A 27,072-nucleotide genomic window follows, 5' to 3' on the forward strand; every position below is an offset into this window, starting at 1 on the left:
ATTCAACCGAAAAATGAAATCCTGGTTTTACATTCTACAATGCGGATAAACCTTGAAACCATCATGTTGAGTGACATAAGCCAGACACGCAAAAGGAGATTTTATGACTTCATTTATAGGAAATAACTAGAATATGAAGATTCAGAGAGACAGAAAATAGATAACAACTTACTAGTGATGTGGTGGGAAGAGTGGGGAGTTAATGCTTAGTGGGTGCAGAGTTTCTATTTGGGTGGGGTAACAAATGTTTTGGTAATAAATCATGGTGATAATAGCACATCATCTAAATATAATTAATACCATTAAATTGTATTCTTGAAGTTGGCAAAAATGTGAAGCTTTATGTTGTACATATGTTACAGTAAAAATTTTTTTAAAACTTTTTTTAAAGAGAAAAAAAAAAGCTGGCAAGTGATTTTGCCTCATCTATTTTCTAAGGAATTTGTATCGTGTTGGTATTATTTATTCCTTACATTTTTTTTTCTTAAAATTTTGACAGATTTTATGTGGCCACACTGAAGCCACATAGGTCTGGACTTGACTTTGTGGAAGAGACTTTTAATTACTAAATCAATTTATTTCCTTGATATAGGTCTATTCAGATTTCCTATTTCTTCCTGAGACAGTTTTGGCAATTTCTGTCTTCCTTGGAGTTTGTCCAGTTTATCAAAGTTGTCCAACTTATTGGCATGAAGTTGTTCATGATATTCCCTTTTGATTCTTTTAATTTATGTAAGGTATATTGATGCTTCCTCTCTCATTCCTAATTTTGGCAGTTTGTCTTTTTTTTTTTCTTGGTCAAACTAGCTAAAGGTTTATCAATTTTCTTGGTCTTTTCAAAGGATGCACTTTTGGTCACATTGACTTTTCCCTATTTTTGTTTTCTATTGCATTGCATTTCTGCTCTGTTACTTACTATTTCCTTCTTTGTACTTACTTTAGGTTTAATTTGCTCTTTGCCTTGCTTAAGATATAAACTTAGATTACTTGTTTTAGGTCTTTCTTTCTAATATAAACATTTACAGATAAAAATTCCTTCTAAGGATTGTTTCCCATACATTTTGCTAATGTTTTCATTTTCATTCAAGGTATTTTCAAAATTCCTTTATGATTTATTTAACCCATGGGTTATTTAGAAGTATATTACTTCCCAAATATTTGAGCATTTCTAAAATTTCTTTCTGCTTTTGATTTCTAATTTGATTGCTTTGTAACTGGAGAATATACTTTGTATGATTTCAGTCTCTTAAAATGTATTGAGACTTGATTTATGGACTAGCCAACGGGTCTATCCTGGAGAAGTCCCCATATGTACTTTTAAAAAAATGTGAGTTTTGGTGCTATTGCAAAGAATGTTCTACATATGTCAATTAGGTCAAGTTGGTCGATGATGCTATTCAAGTGTTTTTTATCTTATGAACATTTTATCTGTTCTGTTACTGAGAGAGGACTGTTAAAATCTCCAGCTATAAATGTTCACTTGTCTAGCTATTCTTTAAATTCTATCAGTTTTTGCTTCATGTATTTTGAGGCTCTGATGATAGATGCCTATATTTTTATAATGGTTATGTCTTCCTAATGTATTGACCTTAATCATCATGAAATGTCCCTCTTTATTTCTATTATTTCTTGTCTTAAAATCTGTTTTTTTATAAATAAATAATAGGGGGAACAAATATTAAAATAAATTGAGTAGACTGAAATTCTAGTGATCAATGAAAGGGAGTGGTAAGGGGTATAGAAAAAAATAAAGGGAACAAAGGTTGAATATATTGGGTAGATGGAAATACTGGTGATCAATGAGAGGGAGGGGTAAGGGATATGGCATGTATGAGTTTTTTCTTTTTTCTTTTTATTTCTTTTTCTGGAGTGATGCAAATGTTCTAAAAAATGATCATGGTGATGAATATACTGCTATGTGATGACACTGTTAACCACTGATTGTACACCATATATGGAGTGTCTGTATGTTAAGAATGTGTTTGTATGTTGTTTTGGTTTGTCAATAAAATATTTAAGTTAATAAATAAAACCCCCAAAACAAAATTCTTCTTTTTTCTGGGGTTAATATAGCCACTCCAGCTCTCTATGGTTGCTCTGCATAGCATATTTTTTTCTGTTTTACTTTCAACCTGTTTGGGTCTCTGAACCTAAAGAGTCTCTTGTAAACAGCATATTTTTAAAAGTTAGTCCTTTTTTTAAAATTCAGTTTGACAGTCTCTGCCTTTTGATTGACATTTAGTCCATTCACATGTAATTATTCATATGGTTGGATATATGGATGTCATTTTGCTGTTTTTCTATATTGTCTCCTGTCCTCTTTGTTATTTTATTGACTTTTTTCTGTTAATTTTTGTGTATGGTGATTTCTTAGCTAGATATTTTTTAGTTATTTTCTTAGGCTTATCTAGGGATTGCAATATGCACCTTTAACTTATTGTTACACTGTAGTACAGTTTAGTATCCACAATTCTGCTAAACTATAGCAACTTTATTACAATATAGCTCAATTTCTTCTCACTCCAACTTTGCACCCTTCTTGTCACATTATATTTCTATACATTACAAAGCCAACAATGGAATTAAACTATTAAAATAATAAATATTACATAATTTTTATGTTTGGAGTAAATTGAGCAAAAAATAAACAATGTTTTATTATTTCCAGTATGTTCAAGTTCTTATCTGGTGTCATTTCCTTTCAATCTGAAGAATTTCCTTAGTATTTCTTACAGGACAGGTCTGCTAGCAACAAATTCCGTTAAGTTTATCTGGGAATGTCTTTTGCCTTAATTTGTTGTTGTTTTTTTTTTTTTGCATGGGCAGACACTGGGAATCAAACCCAGGTCTCCGGCATGGCAGGCAAGAACTCTGCCACTGCACCACCATGGCACCACCCTTTTGCCTTAATTTTTGAAGAACGGTTTTGCTAGATATAAAATTCTTGGTGGACAGTTTTTTGTTGATTTGTTCACTTCAGTGGCTTTGACCTTCATTGTTGCTGTCATTCTTAATCATACTGTCCTTCTCCTGTAAATGATGGCTTGTTTTTCTCTTGCTAGTTTTAAAACTTTCCCTTTGAATTGGCTTTCAGCATATTATGCAGTGTCTAGGTGTGGATCTCTTTTTGGTTATCCTACTTGGGGTCCATGAAGTGTCTTAGATCTGCTGATGAATGTTTTTCAATACATTTGGGAAGTTTCTGGCCTTTAATTCTTTTTTTTTTTTTTTTTTTTTGCAATTTTATTGATATATATTATATATTCACATACCACGTAATCATCCAAAGTGTATGTGCTGGTTTGAAAGGAAGTATGCCCCCTAAGAAGAGCCATGTTTTAATATAAATCTCATTTCTTAAAGGTAGAATAATCCCTATTCAATACTGTATATTTGAAACTGTAATGAGATCATCTCCCTGGTTGATATGATTTAGTTAAGAATGGTTGTTAAACTGGATTAGGGGATGACATGTCTCCACCCATTTGAGTGGGTCTTGATTTGTTTCTGAAGTCCTATAAAAGAGGAAACATTTCGGAGAAAGAGATTGAGAGAGAGCAGAGAATGCTGCAGCACTACAAAGCAGAGTCCACAAGCCAGTGACCTTTGGAGATGAAGAAGGAAAATGCCTCCCGAGGAGCTTCATGAAACAGGAAGCCAGGAGAGAAAGTAGCAGATGACGCTGTTTGCCATGTGCCCTTCCAGCCAAGAGAGAAACCGTGACTGTGTTCACCATGTGCCTTTCCAGATGAGAGAGGAACCCTGAACTTCATCGGCCTTCTTGAACCAAGGTATCTTTCCCTGGATGCCTTAGATTGGATATTTCTATAGACTTGTTTTAATTGGGACATTTTCTCAGACTTAGAACTGTAAACTAGCAACTCATTAAATTCCCCTTGTTAAAAGCCATTCTGTTTCTGGTATACTGCATTCCAGCAGTTAGCAAACTAGAACAGTGTACAATCAGTGATTCACAGTATCATCATACAGCTGAGCATTCATCATCACAATCGACATTTTTTTGGTGAAAAATATATACAAAACAATAAACTTCAAAGCACAGTACAACAACTAGTTATAGAACAGATTTTAGAGTTTGATATGGGTAACAATTCCACAATTTTAGATTTTTACTACTAGCTGCTCCAAGACACTGGAGACTAAAAGAAGTATCAATAAAATGATTCAGCAATCCTATTCATTTGTTAAAACCTACCTTCTCTGTATAACACCACAATCACCTTTGATCTTTCTACCATTCTTTAGAGTTATTTGGGCTATACCCATTCTAACTTTTTCATGTTGGAAGGAGCTGTTGATAATATGGGATAGGAGGATGGAACTAGTTGGCCCCTCTTTTTCAGGACTAATCTGGCCTAGGAGTCCATCTGGAGGTTGTAGGTTTCTAGAAAGTAATTCTAGTGCATGGAACCTTTGTAGAATCTCATATAAAGCACTAGATGTTCTTTAGGATTGGCAGGAATGGTTTTGGTTTAGGAGTTTGACAAATTATGATAGGTAGCAATGTCTAGCTGAAGTTTGTATAAGAGTAGCCTCCAGAGTAGCCTCTCAACTCTATTTGAACTCTCTCAGCCATTGAGAGTTACACTCTTTTCCCCCTTTTGGTCATGATGGCATTGTCAATCCCATAGTGCGAGGACCAGGCTTATCCATGGGAGTCATATCCTACATTGCCAGGGAGACTTCCACCCCTGGATGTCATATCCCATGGAGGGGGGAGGGTTATGATTTCACTTGCAGAGTTGGGCTTAGAGAGAGAGAGAGAGGCCACATCTGAGCAACAAAATAGGTCCTCTGGAAATAACTCTTAGGTGTAAATATAGGTAGGCTTAGGTTCTCTGCATAGGCTTCACAAGAGCAAGTCTCAAGATCACGGGCTTGGCCTATTGACTTGGGAGTCCCTTATGTTTGACATAGTATGAAGGATTTCCCCAGTGGTAAGGTTTAATAGTTCCATATTTTTTTCTCCCATCCCTCACGGAAGTTTGCTGATACTTTTTGATTATCTGCTTAACATACTCTAGGATGTATCCAGGTATGAAGCTTTAAAGGTTTATATGGCCTTTAATCTTTCAAATACATTTTTCTGCCACTTTCTTTCTCTCCTTCCAAGAACTACCATTTCACCTGTATTGGTAGACTGGTCTACCTCATTTCATTGCATTTGCTTTATTGTTCTTCCCAGATAATGTGTTTTACAAATAGAAAATTTGTGGCAACCCTGTGTGAAGCAAGTCAGTGCCATTTTTCCAACAGCATGTGCTCACATCATGTCTCTGCATCATATATTAAAGTATGTACATTATTTTAAAGATATAATGCTATTGCACACAATAGACTATAGCATAGTGTGAACTTTTATATGTACTGGGAAACCAGAAGTTTGTGTGACTCACTTTATTGTGACAGTCATTTTATATTGTGGTGGTTTGAAACCAAACCTGCACTATCTCCGAGGTATGCTTGTATTAGTTCAGTTTTTTTATTTTTATGGTTTTTAGCCTGATTTCTTGAGGACGCCTTTTATTTCCATTTCCTTGGTGACTAGGCAATGATTTGGCCAGAGGATGTCCTCAAATACCTCAAACCTACAAGGTTTTCACTCTCTCTGACCTTCTCTAGTATGTGGGTTGGGGAGAGCATTCAGAGCTCACCCAAGTCTGTTTGCTTTTACTTTCTGGGGTCTGTATATATGTGCATGCATATAATTTCCCAATCAGTCAAGGATGTGTGGAGTAGGTATCCAACGCTTCTAAGGAAGGCTCATTTCCTGGGTCTCCCTGTTAAACTTATGGGTAGTTCACTGCTGGCCCAACTGAGACCTCAGCTTCAGGTTAACAAGCTGCAGGTCTTTCCCATTCATTTCCTACCAAACTTGCTGCTTTTGACTGATCAAAAAAAGCTGCAGGCTGGGACTCAGTATCAAGGGATTGAGAAAACCTTCTCAACCAAAAGGGGGAAGAGCAAAACGAGATAAAGTGTCAATGGCCAAGAGATTCCAAACAGAGTTGAGAGTTATCCTGGAGGTAATTATTCCGCATTAAATAGATATCACCTGTTTAGTTAAGGCGTAATGGGGAGGCTGGAGGGAACTGCCTGAGAATGTAGAGCTGTGCTCCAGTAGTCATGTTTCTTGAAGATGATTGTATAATCAGAGAGCTTTTGCAATGTTACTGTGTGGTTGTGAAAACCTTGTATCTGATGCTCCTTTTATCTACCTTATTGACAGATGAGTAAAACATGGATTAAAAATAAATAAATAATAGGGGGAACAAATGTTAAAATAAATTTAATAGATTGAAATGCTAGTGATCAATGAAAGGGGCAAGGCGTATGGTATGTACCCCTCTTTGTTTTCTTTTTCTTTCTTTTTCTGAATTGATGCAAATGTTCTAAGAAATTATCATGATGATGAATATACAACTATGTGATGATATTGTGAGTTATTTATTTTTGTATGCTGTACGGCGGAGTCACATTTCATCCTTTTTCCATGTGGGTATCCCATTATTGCAGCACCATTTGTTAAACTGTTTGTTTGTTTTTGTTGGTTTCTTTGTTTGTTTGGGAAGTGCATGGGCCAGGAATTGAACCCGGGTCTCCCACATGGCAGGCAAAGATTCTACCACTGAACTACCCTCGCAGCCCCCTATTGTGAGTTATTGATTATATATCAAGAATGGAATGATTATATGATGAGAATGTTTGTGTTTGTATGTGGTTATGTTTCATAAATAAAAAAAATAAAAAGCTGCAGGTTCTCCATCCACCCCCAATCAAGTTCGCCCCCTTTGGAGCTACTGTTGATACCAAAGGAGCTGGTGGAGGGTGGAGTAGAGGTAAGCATCCCAAACAAGAATGCAGACTCTTGAGTTCTTGCCTGGAAACCCTGGCAGTTTTTAAAAAATAAATACCTCTTAATTTGTCTGCCTTTCATGAAATTCCAAAGCCCTGAAATTTTACAATTTTGCCCAATTTTATATTTTACCCCTCACTCCCACCTTTTCTTTTGCAAAGAAATTTACCAATCTCTTCCCATTATCTCAGCAGCAGTCCTTCCGTTGCACTATGCCCTGTCTGCAGTTTTCTTGAGTTCACAGGGTAGTGGTCAAGATCTGGAGGCTTCTACCAGAGTCCGTGATAACATCCCATTCTGCACTAGATCCTTATTTTACAAATGTTGAACTAAAGAAGTCAACATCAGCTCAGGGATGTTGACTTTCCCAGCTATTTAGGGGCAGAATTGATTTTTAATCCATTTCTACTAGTGCCAAGCCCAGCTCTCTCCCAGCAAATGAGGATATCTGTATATTAGAGATGTTTCGTTTAAGTGGAAAGATAAATTGAAATTAAAGGACTTAGAAGGACTAGTTTTGGAGAACAAACAGCAACTCGTAGAAATTTCACAAATAAAACTTTACACAATGGCTCCTTCTAAGAGAACCTTGGAGACTGCATACTTTTCAACTTTGTTGCAGATACTTCCTCTTTCTGCAGGGCTCAGTTCAGAGGAAAGACTACCAACAGATTTTGCTGCAAGAACAAATTGATTGCTTTGGTCTGAGATTTAGCCAAGGAGAAATTATGCTGAGTCAATGTGACTAGACTTCTGGACACAACATTAGGGAACAGGAATCATCTTATACAAACATGTTTAAATATGTGATCAAATAGCCAATATATTTTGCTTTTTTAAATTAATGTTCCATGCTACACAGATTTTCCTTTTCTTGTTAGTGTTAGCAGGCAGCAGAAAATATCACTTTCCAGGACTGTTGGAAAATTACAGAAAACTGGCTTGGGAGAGCAGGGCTGGGACAAAGGCAGATGTCTCCCAGGGATGACAGAGTAATGCCAGGACTTGCTAGGGCTGGAGTGTCATGCTGACCCTTCAATTTTTAGAACATCTTCAAATATTTGCCTTACAATGCCAAAGAAAGTCAATCCACAGTACTTTTCACAATAATTTTCTGCTGACCCTAACTTCCCAATTCACAAATCAAAGCCTGGACACGAATTCTACAAAAACAGCTCTCTTATGCAAACCACTCAGGGCAGGGAATGTTGGTTTGCCTTACAAAAGAGAGTGTGTAAGCAACATACTAGTTGGGGCAGATTTGAAAATTCCAGTTCTGCTACTCACATGCTGTATAATTCTTGTAACTGAAGTCAAATGGCTTGACACATGCTAAGTAGAAAGAGGGATTCTGAAAAAAACTGAGAGATCATATTTTCAAAAATCAGAGGATTAAGAAAAGTGCGATGCGCTGAGATGGCTGAAAAGGATTGTACAGAGAGTTGACAAGGTATTTCCATGGGAAAGTGGAAATGACAGTGAAATGGAAAAGGAAATCAGATGTCAAAGTAATGCATTAAATATGTGAATGGTTCCACAGGACAATCCTACTTATCTGAACTATCAGCTTTGTGGGAGCCGCAGCCACTCAGGGAGAACAAGCCTAGTTGGGGGCCAATTTGACAGTAGTCCTGAGGCCTAGAGAACACAAGCAGCTTTATGAAAAATAATTCCATTTAAACTGAAAGTCTAGTGAAGTTTAAGGAAGACATGGCTTAAGATAACCCCTTGGAAGTGCTAAGTCCTACTGAGAAGATACAAGGATCCGAAGGGGACTTTCCTGGTTTCTCTCTCCAAGCCTACCCTCCTGTCTCTGCCTGCCTGGTGTCCATAAACTTGGTCTTGCTTCCTGGCATGGTGGATAAACCTCTGGTCCAAGATCTGTCCCTTGTGATGGCTCTGAATCCTGCTGGCCTAATTCAGCATATCTCTTCAGCAATTCTCTCCATTCACTTTTGTATCATCAGGCTTCCTCTTTTGGTTCATTAACTCCAAGTAGCATACAAACATGCAGTGCTATCTCCTTTCTTTTAAACCAAAACCTCTCTCTGACTCCATACTCCCTTTCAGTTACTAATTTATCTCCTCTGGCTTCCTCTCATGAGAGTGAGCTCCACCACCAGAACACTCTAGGCCTCTACCAGCCCCTCCCTGCTCCCCAGGGAAGGAATGACAATCTTATAAATTTGGAAGGAACCCCTAGCCATGGACAGCCAGCCACTGCTTCCCGCCCCCACTCCCCACCCCTAACACAACTGAAGCTGCCTTCAGGGAACATACGACTGCTGTGCCTCTATACTTTTACTATTCAAAGTGTGATCCTTGCTTCAGTAGCACTGACATCATTTGGAAGCTTTTTAGCAACACAGAACCTCAGGCCCTACTCTTGATCTACTCCATTAGAATCTGCAATTTAATAACTATCCCCAGGCAACTCTGGTGCAAGTTAAAGTTCAAAAAGCACTGCTCCAAAGCCTTGAATTCTGATGTTCAGTATTAGAAAATCCATCTGTCCACAGAAGTAAGCCACATTCTCCACATTAGCTTTATCAGTAAAAGGTGATATTTTGGTCTCTCAGCTGCCTTATTCTTTTATTTCTCAGTTTGTTCTGAAATTGGGAAATAGTGATAAGTGTTCACTGGCTCCCTCAAACTTCCCAGACCTCCCTGTTGCCAAAACCTGTGGTTGCTGTTTGGTCCTTATTTTAATCTACTAGATGCATTGGACCTGGTTATTACTTCTCCATCTTCAAGCATTTCCTGCAACATGGACACCAGATATCAAGATAGTTTACAAGTTTAACCTCAGTATTATTGAATAACTTTATAAATTTATGTGTATCACCTCAGCATTATGCTGTTTAGCTTTATGAATTTGTGTATCACTTTATGCATTTATGCATATTACTGTGTATTTGTGTGCGTCACTATAAATTTATGCATTCATAAAGGTATAAAAATGTAAGCTTTCTCAAAGGAAGAAAAGCAGAATGTCTGAGTGCTGTAAATCACATCCAGGCCTACTCAAGCATGTCCAAACATATCAGTGTGCAAACAGGGAGGCTGCCAGGCCTGTTTCTTGTCATGTTTAGGAGCTGCCCTTATCTTGAACAAAAGAGTTTCAGCTAAGGGCCAGACAGTAACTCCCAACTACAAATTCTGTCTCTCTACTTCTCCAGTGTTTACCACGTTTCCTTAGTAACTCCCGCATTGCTCACTAGCCTATATAATCTAGAAACAAAGAATATTCGGGGTTCAGATTTTGGACGGAAGTCCTCTGGGCCTGCCAGCAATACAAGTTCTGTCCACTTCTCAGAGGCTCAAGTGCTTTACTGGGTGATTGGACTTTTCCCTACTTCAGTATCATTCTCTGTTCACACCTGCTCCTCCTCCCTTTGCTGAAATTTCCCTCTTCCTGACCTTGAAATGTGGCATCCTCCAAGAGAATCCTGGGTTCTCGCCAACTACACTCCTTCCCTAGGTGTTCTCATCACGTTTCCAGCCTTTCTGTGCTGTCTCCATGCTGTTAACTCCCAGATCTCCATCTTCTGTTCCCATGGCTTCCCCTGAATCCAGTGGCCTCACTGACTACACATTCAGGTGAAAATCTTGACATCTCAAAGTGGACCAAAGTAAAATTTTTAGCTCAGTACCATGACCCTTAACTTCTTCTACCACTCTTCTTCATTTAGGAAATTGCAACTGTTCTTTTTTAATCAGTTTCCAATCCTTTGGGTCATACTCCTCTCCTTCCTCTCCAATTCCACATGCAGTCTCACAGCAAATGATGTCAGCTCTAACTGATGACTATATCCTAAATCCGACCATTTCTTTCCACCTCTACTACTTGCTTCTCCTACCTAGTTCAAGCTACCATCATATCTCCTTTGGGTCTCTGGATAATAATCTCTTAATTTTTTCTCCCTTCTTCTACTCTTGTACCCCCAATCCCCACTGTGGCATAATTTTATTCTTGGCCTGGTGGCTTAGTCTCTTTCTCTCCCTCCCTCGCCATTTTGGCAGGTCTGGTTCTTCTAGACCTCTGAACTACAAGCCTCACCGGCGACTAGTGATGATGCAGTCTTGTCTCTCTAACCCTATTGGTCTTCTCCTTAGTCCTCCACCTACCCAACATCCTCTGCTACGGGTACACTCAGGAACAGCATCTCTATGGTCAGTCACTCATCCGTCCTCCCTGTGTGATTGGCTACCCTCCCCTGGAGGCCACGCCCTAACTCCACCTCTCCTCAAACTGTATATAATCCAGGGCTCACCGAGCCTCGTGGTCTTTAGCTACCGGCGGCCCTGGCATAAGCGTCTACCAATAATAGAGCTACCTCGCTTCATGCCTTAATTGACTCGGCCTCCAGTCCTTTAGACCCGCAGCGAGGTCTCCTGCACGCGCCCCTTGGACCCAGACCCCCGGCTCGAGCCCCTTTTCTGCGTGCGGCAGTGTCGTCTAGCAAGCAGTGAGAAGCTGAGGAGTAGAGGGTCCCCGATAGTTTAGCGGTTGGGCCAAACCGCACCCCACATAGATTGTTTTCCATTCAGCAGCCAAAACGGTCTTTTATGACTCTTCTCAAAAACCTTCATCTTCCCATTTCATCCTAATAAAGTCCAATCTTTACTTGAACCCCAAATCACTGGTCTCTGGCTTCATTCTGGTTGCTCTCCCCCTTAGTCCCTCCATACCAGCCTCCTTGCTATTTTTGGATCCTACTAAGGGCACTCTTACCTCAAGGGCTTAGCTTCTCTGCTTGGATCAGAGGGATATATGTGGCTCACTCCTATCATTCAGGAATCTGCTCAGACAGCATCTTTGAAGTACGGCCTTCCCTAATCACCTGATCTAAAAAAGTTGTCTCCTTCCTGTCCCTCTCTAACCTTTTATTAAGCTTTCCTTCTCTCTCATACTTAACACTTGATACTGTAAATTTGTTTATTGAATGTCTTTCCTCCATATTGGGATGGGAGGGTCCCCAACTGCACTAGTACTTACTTCTTTCACTGCTGAGTCACCAGCACCTAGGCAGCACATGGTAAGTTCTCAGATATTTGTTGGTCTAGCAATTGCTTCTTGCCTAAATGCTGCTTCTCCCTCTCTCCTTCTGTTCCTCCTTAAAACCCAGAATGGTGGCCTCTGCTCAGGCTCTGCACATAAACGGTGCTTGTTAAATTAAGCTGACATGGTGATATTTTCAACTCTCACCCAAACAAATAAAAATAATTCTGACAACATTGGTAGGTATATAAAGAGAGGCTTCAGGAGAAAAAAGACTAATCTTGCAGTTAAATAGTCACTTTCAGATTTGTGAGGAAGGCGCACTTATCACCAAAAAAAAAAAAAATGGTACCATATTAGCTTTCCTGATTATTTAATAACCATTGTTTAAAATATCAGAAAGGAACTACTTGCAGGACATGGCATTTTGACTTTTGTCCTGGAAAGGTAATATCTTTGCAAGTCAAGAGAAGAAATACTTGTGTAAATGTCTTTCAAAGGGTTGTGAGAATAAATGCCCACCAAGAGCCTTCTAATGTACTGGTTTTATCTTTATTATTTTTACCTCGTTCACTAATAGTTCTGTGATGCAAGGTTACCATACAGTTAAATAATGTCTGCATTGCACATCTAGGGCTATACAGCCAAAGAATCAGAATTAGTACAAATACGAGAACTATATTTACAATCTGTATAATCAAGCTTCAAACATCAGTTATTTACAAAATAAAACATGAAAATGAAAATTTGAAATTAATAATGTACATTGTTGCGAATGTGCTCAACTCCTTCACTGGGGAGAGATCAGTTTGCAGAGTCTTGGTTCAAAAAGGCCACTTATGCTTCATGGGCTTTGTTTGTTGTGGTGTGTGGGGATGGTGACAAGAGAACTGACTCTCAACAACAAGTACTTTAGAGCCACAGAGTCTAAGACGATGTTCTAAATGTGAGAAGACTAATGGAGTCCTCAGGTCGACTGATGCCAGAATATTCAGCATGAAAAAACATTAACTCAGAGACATGAACAACAACAACACACAACAGCCAGGCTTTGGCAAGAGACCAACCTCAGCTTGGACTTTCTATTTGAGCACAGCAACTTCGCTGTGAGTTTTTAACACGAATATTATACCCACTACAATTTAATATTTTAGATGATTGGAGGCTTTCCTAAGGTTTTATAAGGCTCAAATCCTAATTCATAAATGGCCTTTTGAACAACAACAATCTCTCACCTGATATTTCAGTTTTCTAAGGAAGCACAAATTAATAAATTCCTGCTCTATACAGTAATGGTTTGGCCCACATCCTGAGTAAATCATCAGCCAAAGTGGATGGCTGCAGTACACACAAGTTAGAATCTCATTTAAAATACATTCAGCAAACCTTCTGAGAGCAGCAGCAGAATTTACCTTTTTTCTTAAGGAGTAGGTTAACAATCACATTTTAAAAAGGGAACCAAAAAGTATAATGAAGGACCCAAATCAAACAGCCCAAAACTGTCCTGGAGAACCTGAGAGGGACCCAACACAAGGAAATGCAGGTGCTGATAGGTGCTCCACGCTAAATAATCCTTTCTCTTCCAGTCCAATGTGCAATTAATTACAGCTATATAAATATACCTTACAAAATTAAATATCCCTGTAAATTAGATAACAAGCAGCAGGCAACAAAGTCTTTGCTTTGAAGTATGTGCTAGGAAAGGTTTTCTTATTTTGAAATCCAAATGCCCTTTCATAATGATTTCATTTATTTTATCTTAAAAGAAAAGCTGAGGCCTCCATCTAAAATATGAGAAATTGTGTTAAGTCACAAGGGGGAAAAAAAAAGAGGGTGGTTTCTTAATTGGGAAAAATTATTCTCCCTTTCTTTCAACACTTTTTAGCAACAAATTGGTATTGCGATGGCCACCCAGTGCTAGAGGCAGCCCTTCCTGCACGCCTGACTGTACCTGTGCATGGGCTGGCTGGCCCCCCGCATAGTTTTTGCCTCGGAGCTGACTGACTCCCAGGCAGATGCACAGACAGGGAAATCTGAGCAGTAGTTTGATATTTATCCTGACGCCAAACTTTTCTTTGGCGGGAGAAAAGAGGGCTCGGAGAGTGAGAGAGAGAAGAGATGGGTAGTTTTGGCTAACATTATTTTCTTGATTTTTTTTTGACTTGTTTAAAGAATGTAAAGATAAACCAGAAGTACTTTAGGAACACATAAATAAAAGGAAATTCTTAACTTTCTTGCTATTATGGCTATAGCGAATGCATCACAAATAGTTTTTGACCTAAACCCTCTCTCAGAGCTGCAAAGTGGGGATGGCCTGTGTGGAAAGGACATAACAATTCTGAGACTGTTCCAATAATTTGAAATGCACCCCTAGAGAAGGGGGGGAGGCCCACAGGGGCTGTCTGTGCTGGCTGGCTGCAGATGGTGGAAGCACACCTGCTTGATCCCCCACAGAATATTCTATGTCCTGCTTCCTCTAGTGTCCTAACAAGGCCTTCTTATCTGGGCACATTATGGACAGATGGTTCTGGGTGGCTTATTCTAATATCTGACACCTCCAAAGCAAAGACTTTCCAAGCCAGTTTTGTTTGAGTTAGAAGAAACAGAAGTCATTTTGGTGTAACACATGATTTCATTCTCTCTCAACCTTCTCTACCTTGTCACAGACATAGATCCTTCTATTAGACTTCATAAGAGCAGCAGCATCTGTGATTTAATGTTAAAAGTAATCTTCAAATTTTACCTTCATTCCCCTAAAATTACATTTAATTCCGGTCCAGGAAGCTGTCTCTAAGCACTGACAGGTTCTGGATTTGAGCATACACCAGAAGAGCATATTATGTCCATGAGACAAGGAAGAAACCTCTGACTGCATTAGAAATGCAAGAAGTCTCACAGACCTCTTAGAAAACAAATAACATTACAGTTAGTGGTCTATGTTTTAAAGAGAAGAATAAAGTTAAAAAGAAAAATCCACTATTTTTTTACTGATCACTTTTCGGATAAGATCACAGTTTATGATTTCTAGCCTTTCTTTTATTAAGCTCTTTGCCTCACTTTTCCTCCTCTTTGCAAGGCAAATAGAATGAAGGGGCTAAGGGACCTGTTTTTCAAGAGATGAGACCAGCCAATAAGTCAGAAACAAGGGTCTGGGTGATGACAAGCCTCCCTAGCAACTATTTCAAAGAGGTGCATGAACACTTGACCTTTATTGCCTGAACTGGAAAGTAATTGAGGTTCTATCACCCAAGAACCTCAAGGCCAAGACGGCTTGAATGTCTGAGGGAGAGTTAAACAGACAAGTTTGAGCAGGGAGGTAAAGGAATCCCAAGTCAACTGGCCATGTAACCTGTAGGTCTTCTTTCCCTTGTATCAGTTATGTAAAGTTTCCTAGTGGCTTGGAGGAAGTCTCTTCTATGATGGCCCACTGGAAGCCAGATAACCCTGTCTGTCAGCAGGGGAAAATTGTCAGCAGAAAGCTTTCTCCTTTCTCATTCCTCATGGATAAGGTAATAAAGGAGGAGAGAGAAAGCAAAGCAGGATGTCAGCAACAAACCATTTCTTTTTAAGGAAATGAACATCTGATGTCAGGGTTCAAGTGAACTCACTCTCTGTTCCCAGGTGTTTTTTGTTTTGTTTTTAAGTGGCATTATGGGGTTGGTTTTAATCTTGACATTCAGAAAGTAAAACCTACCATATTGATTTGAGTATGGGAGACTATATACCCATCTTCTCTGACAAATACCATTGAAAATGACCATTGGATTCGGAGTGAGACCTCAAGTTTATACATAAAGCTACATTTCTGATCAAAGAGAGCTACCACAACCACAAGGTCACTAACTCAGCATTATCTTAATTATAATGACAAGGGCCATTATTAAGTTCATCACCAGAAAGTGAAACACTCTGCACCTTGTGGTCAATTTATGTGTGCCACTGCACCAATTCCAAAGTGTACCACTCTAATACTAAAGAGAATAAAATTTTGAAACTCGGTGATAGTTACCTCTCGTCTATGGAGAGAAACAGTTCATAAAAATCCCGCTGTGCTGAGTTATAAGCATTCTATTAACTGTCCACCATCATGCCCAAATCCTGTGGTCCTCTAACAGCCACTATCAAAGACCTACCACAAAGTCTCCTCTTCTCTCTTCCAGGAAATGAAAATTCCATAACTATTTTCTAAATGAGCCCTAATTTCGAATCAGAGAATATAGCTGTCCCATTTCTAAGTTTACCATGCTTTCCCTGAATACAAAATGCAGGGATTAGCCATGGCAAAAAGAGACAGAGGGAAAAAGGTAAGTTGTCCTTCTTTATGTTCTAAAAAGACCAGATGTCTCCTCCCTTAGTCTCTAAGCCACCAAAGAAAAATCAAAGTGATATCACCAACACACACACAGAGAAAACAAAAAGAAAGTATTATGTTGTCATGAAAGGCAGATCAAAGATATCCAAAGACAGCAATACAGACAGACATCAGAGGTGTCATATGGGGACCTATCGAAAGGAAACCAAAATACAACAAAAAATAATGTGGAGATTCACTGGATCCTCTGTGGGATTTTTTTTTTTCTTTTTTCCTTTCATGCTACTAACAAGATTCTCAGCACAGGAAAAAAAGAAAAGAGTACAGAGCAATGGCAGTGGGGAAGAGGAGAGCTAGAAAAAGTGCTGAACAAGTAAGGAAAAGTAGTTAAGCCACAGGATTACATACAAGAGTAACCGTCAAGAATCACAAAAAGAAATGAGAGGTAACACTTTCTTTATCTCTCTGAAGGTGAGTGAGGATGCTCAGCAGAGTCACTTAGTATTTCAGTTGGCTCGGGCATCTGCGGGAGAGTTTTGACCTATAGGAGATAAGTGGGGAGACGATTAGAGAACTGGATTTAGGTGTTATTCTCGTAGGGTCTTTTCTCTGTGGTTCCCTCCTTGCACTTTGCTTTATTGCAGGCCCCAGTCTCTAGGTTTTCTAACAAACCTATGCTGTGCTCTCCCCCACCCTGGGCATAAACCCCACAGAGGATCTCTCAGGGCTGAATACTGGGGGACCATTAAGATGTGTGCACAATCTTCCCTCTACTTAGTCTCCCAGCAGCCTGCTGCAGACATCTTATTTTTTGTAGTTGTTGTTGTAGCATGGTCTGCTGCAGACATCTTAAGAACAAAATAGATAAGGAAAGAGATTAATCTGGTGCAAATGTTTCCAGAGTTTCCTGAATAGTTCAGGACACAAGATGATACATTTTGAAAGGCAGAGGCCCGATTACCTCCCTCCAACCACACGCTCCTGTCCTTCCTCTATTTAAGTCTGTTGATTACAATGATTCCTTTCCTGTTCATGTTGATGTCCCTGGGACCAAAAGCCAAGGAGAGAAGGAAACACAGCAACAACTTCTTACCGTATTGTACCAGCAAGGAGTGGGTTAAAGGCATATAACCAGTCGTTCATATCTTTGTCATTGAGAGCCTGCAGAAGGACCCCACGGTGCTTTGTGCACACAGCAAAGGTATTAGGTGTCTAAAAGAGACCCAGGTAAAGAGAAAGTCACTACATATAAGGAGCAATATGAACTCCTTTGCCATAGTCACAGGGCATACAGCACTTCCCACTGGAAGTTCAAGGAGGCCAGACAGAAAGATGATTCCATAACACACAAAAAAGGGTTCAAAAACTCAAAAGGTAAGTGCATGTGTGGCAATGACAAACAAAAAAGGGCAGGACTGACCTTCACCATGGCCTGCTGGTCCTCACTGTACTCCACCTGTGCTGTGGACAAGTTAATAATTCCACGCTCCACTGGGTCTTTGTCATTGTTATAGATGAAGACATAAGGGCGACGGACCACGACAAAATGTTTAGCCCAACTGCTGGAAAGTGGCTCCTTGAAATGTAGGTATCCTTTCTTAGAGACCACTGAGCTAAAAAGGACATTAGCAAAAGATATAAGTTCCTCACAAAATGATAATGATCATGAGCCGAGGACTATCAAAATTATGCCTTACCTAGGCTAAGTTCCTGGATTCTATAAAACAAGTAAATGATTTACTTTGCCTAGAACCCTATCTGTCAAGTAATACAGCGGCATGTTAATGCTAGGGTGGAGATGGCATTACAAGATATAACTGGAGCAGAAAGACAGCCAGTTTTTCCACTTTCATTTCAGTTTATACCAGACTGTAACAGGGACCACACTTATACAAGCTGGATGTGAATGATTCTTGCTAATTTATCTTTTATACGCAGCATCCCTGGTCAATATAGTACTCACCCTGCTCTAATTTCTTCAATATCTGGAACAAGATTGAGAAATTCATTTTTTCCTGCTCGGGCCAAATAGGGTGTTTCCACAGCTGGTACAATCTGAAACTGTTCAAATTCTTGGCAGGGACTAGAAGCTCGGGAATTGGCTTCTGGGGTCCTTTAAAAGAGAAAGATTAGGAAGAAAGGGTAAGAGAGCTTCAGTTAGGTCTATGCCTCTTGGGTACAACCATTTTACCAGGAGGAACATATTACCTCTCTCTTGAACACCCGAGGGCTTTGCAAACATCAGTTTGAGCACGCTCAGCTGAGAATAGAAACTGGTTTCAGAAAGTTAATTCTGAATTCAATTGGCGTCATCCTTTAGAAGTTACAAAAGGAAATTGATAACTGATGACCACCAAATCTCATAGCCTCTCTTCCTATTTCTAATAGCCCTTTCAACAGGAATATGAACCGCATCCCTGTCTGTTTTTATTATAAATTTGCATGATCAGGAAGCACCTTAAAGGTGGGGAGTAACTTTTTTTAAACCTCCAAATAACAGAGGGCTCCAAATCACTGCCTAAAGTCACTGTCCTCATCTGCATGGTCAGACTGGGTCAAGAGTCCTTCTAGCTCACAGGAAGGGGACGAGTATTCAGAGAAGCAGATGCCTGGTGTGGTAGCACCCAGATCCCAAAGTGGCACAGGCTGCCTTTGCTACAATCATCTAGTGAGAATTGAGTCATATGGCCATACCTAAGCCAGAGGTCTCAAAGTGTCTCCATCCAGCAGCACTGGCTTCATCTAAGAACCTGTTAGATATTTAAATTCTCAGGCCTCACCCAGACCTACTGAATCAGAAACTCTGAGGTGGGGCCCAGTCATTTGTTTTCACACCCTCCAGGTGATTCTAACGAACACAAATGGGAAGAGCCTAGATTCCAGAAGGACCACATGGAGTAGAGCTGCACTACTAACTTTGCAAGATTCATAGAAAAAAATTAAATTGCTCTGTATTGTAGCAGGCAGGCCTTTCCATCTTTCTGGTTTAGCTGTGCTCTCTGTGAAAAATCCCCAACCCCCCTCTCCTTGCAGGCAAGCGAGATAAGGCACATTTCCTGGTATGGAAACCCCCTCCCCCAGCCTTCAGGAACTGGTAAAGATGTATGTAGGCAAAAGAAGACATTCCTGGGGTGCAGGCCCCTCAACGGTTCAGCTCTGGGCCATTCTCAACTTAAATCAGCAATTGTGTACCTTGTCTTTAACATGTCAAAGAGTCTATAAAAGCTAAGGTTGCCTTTTGTTCGGGGCTCAGACTTTTGAGGTGACTCAGCTGGGCCCTCGTGGGCACGAGCTAATAAAACCTGCTTCCCGAAACTGCGGATCCTTAGTCTCAGCCTGTTCTAACTTTGCAGAACGTTCCTGGAGGCCTGTGGCCTCATTCCTGGTTTTCGTGCTACAGTATCCTTAAGTGTCTTTGTTAAGTAGCTTACTTAGCCTAATTAACTGTATTGTACAGATTCTAAATTTTTTCATACTCTACCATTTCTTAAATTGGGGCACAACTTATATCAAAAAACTGATGGCATATCACATTTTAGTTGGTGGTGTGTTTTCTTTCTTAGTGGCACATAAAATAATGTCTTAAATTGAAGGCATCCCAAATTTAATGAAATTATCTGGTTGTGTATTTTTCTCCAGCCATCGGTGACTGTGTCAGTGTCAATGCAGTTACAGAGAGCTACCTACCTATCAAAACCTACCTATCATTCATAATGAATGAAGATAGGGGTGATGGAGTTTGAGTGTGCACTGCAAAGAAACCTAAGTTAGGTTTGTCTTTTATTTTCTTACATATATATATACACATACACATACATGGTATCATCAAAATATTTTTTCTAAAGTAATTTCAAAATATTTTTTCTGAGATAGGGCTTCTTGCATCTGATATTACATTTGGGGGACTAGCAGAACAAAATAAGCCAAAAGGGTTAAGAAAAGGAGGAATCAAGGACTGGATACAGAAATTTAGTAAGACATGATATTAAATGATAGAAAATGAATCCCAGCTGCTGTGCAGTATTTCTCCAGGGGGTGCCAGTGGCATTTTGGGTGGATCAGTTCTTCACTGTGTGTGATTATCATACAGATTACAGGATTTTGGCAGCCCTGCCTCTACCCTTAATGTTGGTAGCAACTTTCTAGTCACTGTAATATCCAAAAGGCCCCCACACCATTTCCAAATGCTGCCTCAGGGGCGGTTGCTGCCCTCATCTGAGAACCATGAACTGTAAGAAGGTTTACGTTTTCCATGATTCTTGGGTCAGCTTCTCTCAGTGAGATATGAGTACTTACTTCTGATCCAAAGAGCTGCTCCTAGAGTCTACCAGAGAAGGGCATGTGGAAGAGGGGGTGAGGGTAGCACTGCTGAAACTTGACACAGAAGGATCCCGTCCAATTGGAGAGATATCAGACAACTAGAAACAAATGGAACACAGCAAGTGAGCTTCAGATGAAAAAAAGCTGCTTTTGCAATAAGGAGCTTTTGAAAACCAATGACCTAGCTTAAATATACGTAAAAGTCATTCAGGAAACAAGCTTACTAATATTTTACGACCTGAGGGCCACGTTGGGAATTAAGACATTTATAACAGAGGCAAGACTGGCTCTTTGTATTGCTACTGGTTCCATACACTAACTAAATAACTCCATGTACATGAGCTGGGCATCTACTATGTGCCAGGCACTATTCTAAGAATATGGCAGAGGCCCTGCCTTCCTGGGGCTTACATTCTAGTAAGGAAGGCAGGCAATAAATCAATCAACAAACACTTAAAAAAAAGTATCAGATAGATGTGTGGCCAAGATGGCGATTTAGCAATGTGCACGTTTTAGTTCGTCCTCCAGAACAACTACTAAAATAACCAGAAACAGTACAGAACAGTTCCCAGAGCCACATCAGTGACAAGACACACAGCATACCCCAGTCTGGACCAGTTGGACCAGGTGCAAGCCTCCCCAGAACCGTGAGTTCCCCAAGCCGCGGCAGCTGGCGCCTCTCCCCCACAGGCGGCTTCCCAGAGGGGAAAGGAAAGAGACTTTACCAGTAGCAGGGGCTGAGCCCAAACAAACGCCAATTGTGAAATTAATTAACAAATTCTGACTACTAAAAATAGGCCCCCAGCTCAGGTGAACCTGGTCAAAGCTGAGGTCCCTCATTGGGCTAATGGGAAAAGAGGAAAGGGGAGGAAACGGAGGTTTTTGTGGCTGTGTTTCTACAGAGGCTTGGCTGCCTCTAGATTCAGCAGCAGGACTTCTCAGGCTGCAACTGCCCCAGGCACAGGCAGAAACGGGCAGCATTCAGGGCTTGTCTCCCTCTTGTGCCTTCCTCAGGGGAGGGGTGAAGCCCAACTCAAGTGGAATCCCTCCCTCAAGGAATTCAGACCCCAGGGCTTGGCACTTTGAAACCATTAAAACCAGCCTACAACCTCTCCTCTGTCTCCACCACGCCCCTAGCAGGGAGAGTCTGCCAAAGTTAAAGGTGCCGCATCATCTTATGCTTTATGCTGATGGGACCTGAAGGCAGACATGCGCCACATACTGGGCAGGATAAGAAAAACAGAGCCCAGAGACTTCACAGGAAAGATTTTTAACCTGCTGGATCTCACCTCAGGGAAAACTGACGCAGGTGACTCCTTCCCCCTGATAGGAGGCCAGTTTAGTCTGGGAAAACCCGTCTGGAGTCTATAACACCTACGTAGACCCTCCTAAGGTTGTGGCGGGGGGAAGGCACCATTCAAGCAGGGCAAGAAACAAGAAAACAAGAACCAAAAAATTCTCCTATGTTAAACAAAACCTAAGCTAGAGGTCCAGAAAAAGCTGAACTGAATGTCAAAGAACAGATAGACAACAAATTCATCCAGCAAGAAACTCCTAGGCAAGAGAAGTGAAAGCAATCTCAAGAATAAACTAATTAAGGTAATTAAATGTCTAGACGCCAGCAAAAAATAACAAATCACACCAGGAAAATTGAAGATATGGCCCAGTCAAAGGAACAAACCAATAGTTCAAATAAGATACAAGAGCTGAAACAATTAATTCAGAATATATGAAAAGACATGGAAAACTTTATCAAAAACCAAATCAATGAATTGAGGGAGGATATGAAGAAGGCTAGGAATGAACAAAATGAAGAAATGGAAAGTCTGAACAAACAAATCACAGAACTTATGGGAATGAAAGGCACAGTAGAAGAGATAAAAAAAAACAATGGAAACCTACAATGGTAGATTTCGAGAGACAGAGGAGAGGATTCGTGAACTGGAGAATGGAACATCTGAAATCCGACAAGAAACTATAGGGAAAAAAATGGAAAAATATGAGCAGGGACTCAGGGAATTGAGTGATAATATGAAGCGCACAAATATACGTGTTGTGGGTGTCCTAGAAGGAGAAGAGGAGGGAAAAGGAGGAGAAAAACTAATGGATGAAATTATCACCAAAAATTTCCCAAAGATCTAAATTACAGATCCAAGAAGTGCAGCATACCCAAAAGAAAATAAATCCAAATAGATGTTCTCCAAGACACCTACTAATCAGAATGTCAGAGGTCAAAGAGAAAGAGAGGATCTTGAAAGCAGCAAGAGAAAAGCAATCCATCACATACAAGGGAAACCCAGTAAGACTATGTGCAGATTTCTCAGCAGAAACCATGGCGGCGAGAAGACAGTGGGATGATATATTTAAATTACTAAAAGAGAAAAACTGCCAACCAAGAATTCTATACCCAGTAAAATTGTCCTCCAAAAATGAGGGAGAAATTAAAACAGTTTCAGACAAAAAATCACTGACAGAATTTGTGACCAAGAGACCAGCTCTGCAAGAAAAACTAAAGGGAGCTGTGTTAGTTAGATTCAGTTGTCAACTTGGCCAGGTGAGCATACCTAGTCTTGTTGCTGCGGACATAAGCCAATGGTACGTGAACCTCATCTGTTGCCAATTACATCTGCAGTCAGCTAGGAGGCGTGTCTGCTGCAATGAGTGACGTTTGACTTAATTGGCTGGTACTTAAATGAGAGAGAGCAATGTAGCAGAGCCTAAGCAGCTCAGCATTCCTTATCTCAGCACTAGCAGCTCAGCCCAGGCCTTTGGAGATGCAGAAAGAAGTCACCCCAGGGAAAGTTGTTGGAACCCAGGGGCCTGGAGAGAAGACCAGCAGAGACCATCTTGTCTCTTCCACGTAAGAAAGAACCTCAGTGGAAAGTTAGCTGCCTTTCCTATGAAGAACCAACAAAATAAATCCACTTTTATTAAAAGCCAATCCGTCTCTGGTGTGTTGCATTCTGGCAGCTAGCAAACTAGAATAGGAGCACTAGAGACAGGTATGAAAGCACAAAAGAAAGAGGTGTGGAGAAGAGTGTAGAAGGAAGGAAAATTAGATATGACATATAAAATCCAAAAGGCAAAATGGTAGAAGAAAGTACTACCCGTACAGTAATAACACTAAATGTTAATGGATTGAACTCCCCAATCAAAAGACATAGACTGGCAGAATGGATTAAAAAACAGGATCCTTCTATATGCTGTCTACAGGAAACACATCTTAGACCCAAAGATAAACACAGGTTGAAAATGAAAGGTTGGGAAAAGATATTTCATGCAAATAACAACCAGAAAAGAGCAGGAGTAGCTATACTAATATCCAGCAAATTAGACTTCAAATGTAAAACAGTTAAAAGAGACAAAGAAGGATACTATGTATTAATAAAAGGAACAATTCAGCATGAAGACCTAACAATCATAAATATTTATGCACCGAACCAGAATGCTCCAAAATACATGAGGCAAAAACTGCAAACACTGAAAAGGGAAATAGACACATCTACCATAATAGTTGGAGACTTCAATTCCCCACTCTCATCAATGGACAGAACATCTAGACAGAGGATCAATAAAGAAATACAGAATCTGAATATTACTATAAATGAGCTAGACTTAACAGACATTTATAGGACATTACACCCCACAAAAGCAGGATACACCTTTTTCTCAAGTGCTCATGGATCATTCTCAGAGATAGACCATATGCTGGGTCACAAAGCAAGCCTCAACAAGTTTAAAAAGATTGAAATCATACAAAACACTTTCTCAGATCATAGAGGAATGAAGTTGGAAATCAATAATAGGCAGAGTGCCAGAAAATTCACAAATATGTGGAGGCTCAACAACACACTCTTAAACAACCAGTGGGTCAAGGAAGAAATTACTAGAGAAATCAGTAAATATCTGGAGGCAAATGAAAATGAAAGCACAACATATCAGAACTTATGGGACGCAGCAAAGGCAGTGCTAAGAGGGAAAGTTATTACCCTAAATGCCTATATCAAAAAAGAAGAAAGGGCAAAAATTCAGGAATTAACTGTCCTCTTGGAAGAACTGGAGAAAGAACAGCAAATTCACCCCAAAGCAAAAAAAAAAAAAAGGAATGAAATAACAAAGATTAGAGCAGAAATAAATGAAACTGAGAAAATCAATAAAACCAGAAGTTGGTTCTATGAGAAAATCAATAAAATTGATGGGCCCTTAGCAAGACTGACAAAAAGAAGAAGAGAGAGGATGCAAATAAATAAGATCAGAAATGGAAGAGGAGACATAACCACTGACCCCACAGAAATAAAGGAGGTAATAACAGGATACTATGAACAACTTTATGCTAATAAATACAACAGTGTAGATGAAATGGACAACTTCCTAGAAAGGCATGAACAACCAACTTTGACTCGAGAAGAAATACATGACCTCAACAAACCAATCACAAGTAAAGAAATTCAATCAGTCATTAAAAAGCTTCCCAAAAAGAAAAGTCCAGGACCAGATGGCTTCATATGTGAATTCTACCAAACATTCCAGAAAGAATTAGTACCAATTCTGCTCAAACTATTCAAAAAAACTGAAGAGGAGGGAAAGCTACCCAATTCATTCGATGAAGCCAACATCACCCTCATACCCAAACCAAAGATATTACAAAAAAAGAAAACTACAGACCAATCTCTCCAATGAATATTTGCAAAAATCCTCAACAAAATTCTAGCAAATCAAATCAAGCAACACATTAAAAGAATTATACATCATGACCAAGTAGGATTCATCCCAGCTATGCAAGGATGGTTCAACATAAGAAAATCAATTAATGTAATACACCATATCAACAAATCAAAGCAGAAAAATCACATGATCATCTCAATTGATGCAGAGAAGGCATCTGACAAGATTCAATATCCTTTCCTGTTGAAAACACTTCAAAGGATAGGAATAGAAGGGAACTTCCTCAAAATGATAATGCGAATATATGAAAAATCCACAGCTAACATCATCCTCAATGGAGAAAAACTGAAAACTTTCCCCCTAAGATCAGGAACCAGACAAGGATGTTCACTATCACCACTGTTATTCAACATTGTGTTGGAAGTTCTAGCCAGAGCAATCAGACAAGAAAAAGAAATACAAGGTATCAAAATTGGAAAGGAAGAAGTAAAACTCTCACTGTTTGCAGATGATATGATAGTATATGACAAAAACTCTGAAAAATCCACAGCGAAACTACTAGAGCTAGCAAATGAGCACAGCAACTTGGCAGGTTACAAGATCAACACTCAAAAATCTGTAGTGTTTTTATACACTAGTAATGAACAATCTGAGAGGGAAATCAAGAAAAAAATCTATTTACAATTGCAACCAAAAGAATAAAATACTTAGGAATAAATATAACTAAAGAGGCAAAAGACCTATACAAAGAAAACTACAATAAATTGTTAAAAGAAATCACAGAAGACCTAAATAGATGGAAGGGCATACCGTGTTCATGGATTGGAAGACTAAATATAGTTAAGATTTCAATTCTACCTAAATTGATTTACAGATTCAATGCAATACCAATTAAAATCCCAAAAACTTATTTTTCAGAAATAGAAAAATCAATAACCAAATTTATTTAGGGCAGGGTACCCCGAATTGCTAAAAGTATCCTGAGAAAAAAAATGAAGTCAGAGGTCTCACGCTACATGACTTTAAGGTGTATTATGAAGCTACAGTGGTCAAAACAGCATGGTACTGGCATAAAGATAGACGTATTGACCAATGGAATTGAATAGAGTGTTCAGATATAGACCCTCTCATCTATGGACATTTGATCTTTGATAAGGCAGTCAAGCCAACTCACCTGGGACAGGACAGTCTCTTCAATAAATGGTACCTAGAGAACTGGATATCCCATATGCAAAAGAATGAAAGAGGACCCGTATCTCACACCCTATATAAAAGTTAACTCAAAATGGATCAAAGATCTAAACATTAGGTCTAAGGCCATAAAACAGTTAGAGGAAAACGTAGGGAAATATCTTATAAATCTTATCACTGGAGGCGGTTTTATAGACCTTACACCCAAAGCAAGAGCACTGAAGAAAGAAAGAAGTAAATGGGAACTCCTCAAAATTAAACACTTTTGTGCATCAGAGAACTTCATCAAGAAAGTAAAAAGACAGCCTACACAATGGGAGACAATATTTGGAAATGACGTATCAGATAAAGGTCTAGTATCCAGAATTTATAAAGAGATTGTTCAACTCAACAACAAAAAGACAGCCAATCCAATTACAAAATGGGAAAAAGACTTGAACAGACACTTCTCAGAAGAGGAAATACAAATGGCCAAAAGGCACATGAAGAGATGTTCAACATCTCTGGCCATCAGAGAATGCAAATCAAAACCACAATGAGATATCATCTCACACCCACCAGAATGGCCATCATCAACAAAACAAAAAATGACAAGTGCTGGAGAGGATGTGGAGAAAGAGGCATACTTATTCACTGTTGGTGGGAATGTCAAATGCTGCAACTACTGTGGAAGGCAGTTATGCAGTTCTTCAAAAAGTTGGATAT

At 39.6% G+C, this 27,072-nt stretch overlaps 1 protein-coding gene across 9 annotated transcripts in view; it reads right to left on the reverse strand.

Annotated features, from left to right (window-relative positions):
- Positions 1-11,085: 11,085 nt before the first annotated feature.
- Positions 11,086-27,072, reverse strand: part of KIF1B (kinesin family member 1B) — a 192,930-nt gene continuing 176,943 nt past the window's right edge. For 5 of the 9 annotated variants that reach the window (XM_077151351.1, XM_077151352.1, XM_077151347.1 and 2 more), the window contains 5 exons: positions 20,488-20,609; positions 18,155-18,304; positions 17,612-17,804; positions 17,285-17,403; positions 11,087-16,732 (listed from right to left, as the gene is read on the reverse strand). In XM_077151351.1, the coding sequence (XP_077007466.1) occupies positions 16,690-16,732; positions 17,285-17,403; positions 17,612-17,804; positions 18,155-18,304; positions 20,488-20,609 (627 nt within the window). In that variant the 3' untranslated portion in view covers positions 11,087-16,689. Of the gene's footprint in view, positions 16,733-17,284; positions 17,404-17,611; positions 17,805-18,154; positions 18,305-20,487; positions 20,610-27,072 lie in introns of all 9 variants that reach the window. The other 4 variants (XM_077151354.1, XM_077151353.1, XM_077151355.1 and 1 more) reach the window with 4 other exon arrangements.

This window comes from Tamandua tetradactyla, chromosome 2 (assembly GCF_023851605.1).
Source record: "Tamandua tetradactyla isolate mTamTet1 chromosome 2, mTamTet1.pri, whole genome shotgun sequence".
Classification (NCBI taxonomy): Eukaryota; Metazoa; Chordata; class Mammalia; order Pilosa; family Myrmecophagidae; genus Tamandua; species Tamandua tetradactyla.